This window comes from Dioscorea cayenensis, chromosome 11 (assembly GCF_009730915.1).
Source record: "Dioscorea cayenensis subsp. rotundata cultivar TDr96_F1 chromosome 11, TDr96_F1_v2_PseudoChromosome.rev07_lg8_w22 25.fasta, whole genome shotgun sequence".
In the NCBI taxonomy this organism is placed as follows: domain Eukaryota; kingdom Viridiplantae; phylum Streptophyta; class Magnoliopsida; order Dioscoreales; family Dioscoreaceae; genus Dioscorea; species Dioscorea cayenensis.
In genome coordinates this window covers 3,950,966-3,958,918 of record NC_052481.1, presented here as the reverse complement: position 1 = coordinate 3,958,918, position 7,953 = coordinate 3,950,966, and the positions used below count along the sequence as shown (strand labels likewise).

Below are 7,953 nucleotides of genomic sequence, written 5' to 3'. Positions count from 1 at the left end.
TTTTCAACGAACAAGAACTGTTCTATAAACTCTTAAAATGATATTACTGTCTCTAATGGTTTATATATATTAAAAAAAATCAGCGTCTTTTATATCATTTTTATTTTAAATAATAAATTTTAAAAAGAAACCTACCAGTCTACCACTAAGAAGTTTGTGGTCACATGGATGTGGATTGAGATATATGTTGATATTTTTGTGGATTTTTAATATTATTTTAATCTGTATGTTAAATAATTAAAGTTTGTTGTTACAGGGTTAATAAATGTGTTGATGTTAAGTGGACTTTTATTTATTTATTTACAAATTTATGTTTTGGTAGCATTGGTTGGGAAAAATATTGTGCGGAGATTTCATTGGCCCTCATATTCAAAATTTACTAGACACAATAGTAATAATGGGTCTTTCAGCCAAACATTAATTTTCAGCTATGCATACGTCTTAATTATATATATTTATTATATTTATTAAAATAAATAAATGGAACAAACTTTATTGACATAGAAACATGTTTTTCATTCAGGTAAATAATTTTAGAGGAGATTCCAATACACAGTGGAACATTGATTTGAACTAATTAACAAAGATTTTAACTAAGAAACTGTACCACGTGCACAGACTATGACTGATTTTAAAGCAGCAAATATAGAGTGGCCAACCATAACAAGAAGACAATGAAGTTCCATATTTAATTATCCTGTTTTTCAGCACAATGCAATCTACTCATTTATTGCTATAAAAGCTGCGGACCAGGAAAAAGTTTGATATAGATGAGAAAGAGAAACAGAGTAGAGGAGAGAATGGAAGAAGATGAGGTTCAAGGTAGTTACTTAAATATGTTTATCTGTTTTTTTTTTTTTCCTTTCTTGCTCTTGATGATCTTTGTTTTCATAGCGCCTTTGAAGGAAATATTTAATTTATTGACGATTTATGAAAAATCTCATAAATGTCTTCTTTGATTATCAGCGGAGAAAAAAGAGACGAGAACAATATTATCATATTTCTTACATTATGATAATTAATTTTTGTTTTTAGAGTGTTTTTGAAGGTGAGTTTTACTGGCATGAAATAATATAATAATTTATTAATGTTTTTTTTTATTCTTGGGAAAAAAGCAAGAATAATATCAATATATATTTAAAAAAATGGATAAAACATTGAATTTAAATTGAGAAACAAACATTACCAAACAACAAGAGGAATACGGCTGAAACAGAAACAAAATAGAAGAGGGGCTAGCCATCAACTAAAAGTGGATGTTGTACAAAATGTAACAATTGAAGAAAAACTACATTTCATGGATTTAATATCTTGGGTGATGTTTTTTTTTTTTTTGATAAAAACAAACAAAAATATAAACATACTAAGAAATTAAATGTATCTATTTTCTTCGTAATCAGAAATAAGAGACATGTCTCCAGAGGAAGAGGACTTGATTCACCGGCTTTATTGTCTTTTAGGAGACAGGTACATAACTCTCTCATTTAATTACAATCAAAATAATAGTTTTTACTGTTTTGTTTAAAACTTTAGGGGAAAAATATATACTCTAGGAAAAAAATACTAATGAACATTCTATTATTATTATTATTATTATTATTATTATTATTATTATTATCAGGTGGAAGTTAATAGCAGGAAGGCTTCCAAACCGAACCGCCGAAGAAGTTGAGAAGTATTGGAAGATGAAAGAGATTGAGAACATTGAGAAGAATAGAAATATTTACAAACCAATTTGCATCAAGCCTAGCCCATTTTTCAAGTTCTCAATGCACAATTAAGAACAAAAGCTATTATTATGTTTATTCCATATGAATTACTTATTCTGATCTCTTAGTAACCTTTTTGTATGATTTATAATTGATTTTGACATTTGACTTTTGCATACTATTAGCATCATTGTTGAGTGTATGGTTGAGGTTTTTTTTTTAAAAAAAAAATTCATGTTGGTTTTTAGTACAAGTCAATCAAGAAAACATTATTTAGATGATTTTTTTTAAAATATGGATAGACCATGAGAACAACCCTCACCTTTGAAAAGCTTTGAATTATTCTGATTAAACAATCAATGACAACCATAAATAATTAATTTATAGAGTTTTTAGATCTATCTTTTTATTTCTTCTATATCACTTGAAAAGCTTTCATTTTTTATTTATTTATAAATCGATCATCTAAAGCATGTAAAAATAGTATTTTTAATCAATACTCTATTAACTTATCAATAATAAGTGTCACTCCCAATTTAATTAATATAAATTTATTTTTAATCAATCTTTTATAGTAATGTACTAATGTTTTACAATCATCTTAACATCTTTTGTAGTATGTTATTTCATAACCGCTTAACATTTTAACTTGTACATATAATTGGCTTACCATTAATTTGCTCTCTCCATTCCGTTATAAGTGTCTACTGCTTCATATTTTACATGTTCTAAATTATCTATCTATGTATCTAATTTAAGTGTTAATTTTTAAATTTAATTTTACCGATTTATTTAAATGCATTGTCACCTTGAATGCACAAGCTTAGTGCATGGAGAAAGAAATGGGTATAACGAGAAAGAGAACATAAATCCTAGTGAAATTTTTAATTCCGACTATTTTTCTTAAGTTTCATGAAATATGGTTAAAGTAGACACTTACAAGGGGACCAAGAGAGTGTTCTATAAAACATACCTTTTAATATAAGAGATATATTGTACTCACATATAAATATATTAAAAAACTTTCATACACACTCTTCAAATTGTAGATAATTTCTTATGAATTTATTTATTTATTTTTTTTTTACAAAATAGTGTCAACCATCATTTATTTTAGGAAAGCTAGGGATGTGCATAGGTGTAAAGTTAATACCTCAAAACACATGCACCCTCACCTTATTTGGGCTTTGGATCCTATCTTAAGTTTCCCATGACATAAACACTTGCTAAAAACCATAGTCTTTAAATTTAAAATATTAAGTTTATTATTTGTTAAATTTAAAATTAAAAAAATATTATATTCTTTATTTTTTTAATAAATGGGGACCTTGCCTCTTATCATGAAATAAATACAGACAAAGAGAAGATTGATTGAAGAAACAAATGTCCTATGATCCTATGTATTCAAGTGCCAAAAATCAAATTGCAACGATTCCAAGAGCCCATGTTCATGTGAATCCAAACAATGAGACATTGTTCACATGAAGACTGCCCACATACCACACTACTCCTAAATTTAGATTTTCCACATTAAATAATAAAAACTTTTATAAATTATTATTATTATATATATACATACACATTTGACAAATGTAGATAAACATTAAACAGTCCATCTTGCGGTGGAGAGAAATTCAAATCTTCAACTTTTGAATAAGCACAAAAATGAAGTATCAGCTCTTCTTTTGGTAGAAATAAATTATTATATATATATATATATATATATAATTTTTGAGATAAAAACTTTCTCATTTGGACTCTGAAAATAGGGACCAATGTGATGTGATTAAAAAAAAATCTTTAAAATTTATAATTTTTCTAAAAAAAATTAATGAAATAACCAAAGTCAAGTATAACTTATAAATTCTCACAATTTCCAGTGCCTAAGTTTGCATTTTTCAAATTATTCATATAAAAAGAGTTAAATTAAATGGAAACCTGTTATGAATATTATAAATGGATGCCTACTGTAGCTACAGCACTGTAGTAGTCGGTATTACTGCAGCAACATTCTAGATATCACCGCAACAGGCGCAATACTGTAGCAGCCGCATGTGGCACTGTAGTAGCCGCTAGTAATGTTACTATTCCACCTACCAAGGTATTTTAGACCGTCGGATCAAATCAATCCTGACCGTTCATTCATCTCTTATAAACATATAAATATCCCCCCCCCCCCTTTCTTTATGTATTGTAAAATATATAGAGGAGAAGGAAAAGAGAAAAAGAAATAAAAAAGAGGTGAATTTTAAAGGGCTTTTAGTAAATATTCTGTCTCTTTATTCTTATTATTCGCTTTACATTTATAAAATATTTTCAACACATTATTAGCACGACCTTGCTCATATGGCTTTAATTTTCCTTGGCTCATCTAATATATATCTTACATGTAGAATCTGTTTTTAACATTGAAAGAAGAGAATGGAGGTCTGGCAGGTACGCATAATACTGCTAGCAAACCATACATTTTATTTAATTCATAATTTCAGTCAACCATACATAGGATTTTCTTAGAAGCATACATAAAAAAACATACAGTATAAAAACCACTAAGGCTAATAATAAAAGTACATCTAAAATAAACATGAAAGCAATAATATTAATACTATAACAAGTTTTTCCATCAAATCTAAATCATCTAGTATGATCTTCCCCAAGTTTGCCATGGCGAACCCCCGATCTCGGCAATCGTTGACAAAACCAAGTAAAAGCTCCACCGGTTAAAAAGGGGTTCCGCCGGCCCTTTTCTCTTCTCCGCCAGCCCTTCTCTCTTCTCTCCCTTATCCTTCCTTCCTATATTTCCTCTTCCCTCTATAATTCATACTCCTCACTTTCAAACAAAATTTCATTCCCGATATTGCAATAATTGCAGCGTATGAACAGTACCGTATATAAACAATATCATATGTATATATAGTATCATATATATGGACTACATATAGGGTTTATATTTTATTCTGTACACTTTATTCTAATTGCCTACTATATTATTATTTAGAAAAAAATGACATATTGCTAGAAGGGAATTTGAGTCCCTCCATATTTCTGGGAGAAATTACATATCATGGAGCATTGATATCAAGCTTTACTTGAATGCAAGGAACTTGGGTAAAACGATTGATAATGAAACCAGTGACAATAAGGTGAAAGCCTTAATATTTATAAGGCATCACCTTGATGATGGCCTTAAGAATAAATATTTGATTATTGGGGATCCACAGGAATTGTGGTTATCCCTGAAAGAAACATTTGATCACTTAAAATGGTCTATCTGCCAAAGGCACGTAATGACTGGTCCAATCTCAGGTTCTAGGAATTTAAAAGTATACAAGAATACAATTCTGAGCTATTTAAGATATTCCCAGTATTATGACTCTGTAGAGAGACTATAACAGAAAATATGATTACATACCTAGATGTAACACATTTCCTAGTATACTAAATTTTTTGTGCTCTTTTTATTATGTAGCATATTTTATTATATAGCATGTCATATTATGAATATTATATTAAAGTTATATTTTCTTTTGTTTGCTTTGTTAGAAATATGACTGATGATGAATGTATTATTGATTGCGGAACAACACATACTATTTTAACAAGAAAAATATATTTTATATCCTTATTAATGAGAAAGGCATGTATAGCCACAAATAACAGGGTCATCAGACCTGATTGAAGGTTTTGGAGAAGTAGCATTGATGTTGCCAAATGTGACATCCTTGTAGATGAAAAATGCCCTCTATTCCCCTAAGTCTAGGAGGAACTTTCTAAGCTTTAAAGATATACATCTCAATGGATATCATTTAGAGACGGTTGATAAAGAAGGAAAAAAATATCTTCATATTACACAAATTATTTCATACCAAAAACGTGTACTTGAAACCTTTTCCTGTATATCTTCAAGGTTATATTTTACACGTATCAAAGTGATGAAATCACATATAGTATTAACCCGGAAGGTTAATGACCCAGAGATATTTAAAATATGGCATGAAAGACTTAGATATCCGGGTGATATTATGTTGCACCGGATTGTTACTAGTTCTCATGGACACCCACTGAAGGATTATAAAATCCTAATAAATAATGAATGGGCATGTTCAGCATGCTCATTGGGAAAGCTAATAACCAGACCTTCGACAACTAAGGTGGCTGGTGAATCTCCTAAATGTTTAGAAAGAATACAAAAAGATATATGTGGACCAATACATCCATCATGCGAACCATTTAGGCATTTTATGGTTTTAATTGATGCATCGACTAGATAGTCCCATGTTTCACTTCTGTCTACAAGGAATGTAACCTTTGCAAGACTATTGGCACAAATTATCAGGCTTAAAGCACAATTTACAGATTATCCTATAAAGACAATTCGTCTTGATAATGCTGTTGAATTTTTATCAAAATTATTTTATGACTATTGTATGCAGTTGGAATACATGTTGAGCATCCAGTAGCTCATGTACATACCCAAAATGGGTTGGCAGAGTCATTAATTAAAAGACTCCAGATTATTGCTTAGCCAATGTAATTAAGGACGAAACTTCCTACAAGTGCGTGGGGTCATGCTATTTTGCATGCTGCAGCTTTAAAACAGATCTGACCCACTGTATGTAATTCATATTCACCATACCAACTTGTTATGGATAAAAAATCTGATATTTCACATATAAGAATAGTTGGTTGTATAGTATATGTGTCAATATATAGCACCACCAAATCGTACAAAAATGGGTCTACAATGCAGACTTGGTATATATGTTGGTTATAATTTTTCCTCAATTATACGATATTTAGAGCCACAATGGGAGATGTATTTGCAAAAAGATTTGCAGATTGCTATTTTGATAAATCAATGTTCCCTTCATCAGGGGAGAAATGATTACTCAAAACAAGCCAAAAGAAATTGATTGGAATGCATCACAATTGCATACATACGATCCTCTCACCAATGAATATGAACTTGAAGTTCAAAGAATTATTAAATTACAAAATATTGCAAATGAAATACCTGATGCATTCACTGATACTAAAATGGTAATCAAATCATATATACCAGTTGCTAATGCTCCTGCAAGAACTGAGATTCCTAAGACTCCATTGAAAGAAAATCAAGTAGAAAATAAACCACGACAAAAATGTGGAAGACCAATTGGCACCAAAGATTCAGCTCCTAGAAAAGGAAGCAGAAAAATAATGAGAGGGATCTCCCATGTAAAAAGGGAGAGAAAATTATGAAACCCTCGGAACAAGTTAATGAAGAATCAATGGGGAATAATATTTCTGAAAATATTGAAAATTCAATTTGCTATGTAGATGATGGTCAAAAAATGAATCGGCATGAGACCGAAATAAATGATATATTCATCTACAATGTGGCTACAAATATAAAAATAAATACTGATAATGATCCAGAGCCACGATCTATTTATGAATGTCGACAAAGAAATGATTGGCCAAAATGGAAAGAAGCTATCCAGGCTGAGCTAAATTCCCTATCAAAACCAGAGGTGTTTGGGCCGATAGTGCCAACACCATAAGGGATAAAACTAGTCGGTTATAAATAGGTGTTCGTGAGAAAAAAATAAAATTAATAAAATTATGAGATACAAAACAAGACTGGTTGCCCAAGGTTTTTCTCAAATGCTTAGTATTGATTATGAAGAAACATATTCTCCTGTAATAAATGGAATTACTTTTTTGATTTTTGATTGCCATGGTAGCAAGTAATAAATTAGATATACAGTTGATGGATGTTGTCACAGCATATCTGTATGGATTACTTGAAAATGACATATATATGAAAATCCCTGGAGTATACTGAAAAACAGACATTACAAATCATCATCGTTTATACTCTATTAAATTACAGAGATCTCTCTATGGATTAAAACAATCTGGACGGATATGGTATAACCGTCTCAATGAATATCTTATAAAAGAAAGGTACCAAAACGATAGTATATGTCTATGTGTGTTTATTAAATGTTATACTAACGGTTTTGTTGTGATAGAAGTATATGTGGATGATATAAATCTTGTAGGCACTCCTTTTGAAATTGGAATTGCAGCATCATATCTGAGGAAGGAATTTAAAATGAAAGATCTAGGAAAGACCAAATTTTGTCTTGGTATACAAATCGAGCACTTACCCTCGGGAATATTTGTACATCAATCAACCTGTACAGAAAAGGTGCTAAAGAGATTCAATATGGAAAAGGCTTATCCATTAAGTACTCCA

The 7,953-nt window shown here is 30.0% G+C and overlaps 1 protein-coding gene across 1 annotated transcript; it reads left to right on the top strand.

Annotated features, from left to right (window-relative positions):
• Nucleotides 1-749: 749 nt before the first annotated feature.
• LOC120271437 (MYB-like transcription factor ETC3) lies at nt 750-1,835 on the top strand. Its single transcript, XM_039278116.1, has 3 exons — nt 750-822; nt 1,401-1,467; nt 1,622-1,835. Exons 1-3 carry the CDS (start codon nt 771-773, stop codon nt 1,779-1,781), a joined length of 279 nt encoding a protein of 92 aa, XP_039134050.1. The 5' UTR covers nt 750-770; the 3' UTR covers nt 1,782-1,835.
• Nucleotides 1,836-7,953: the final 6,118 nt, after the last annotated feature.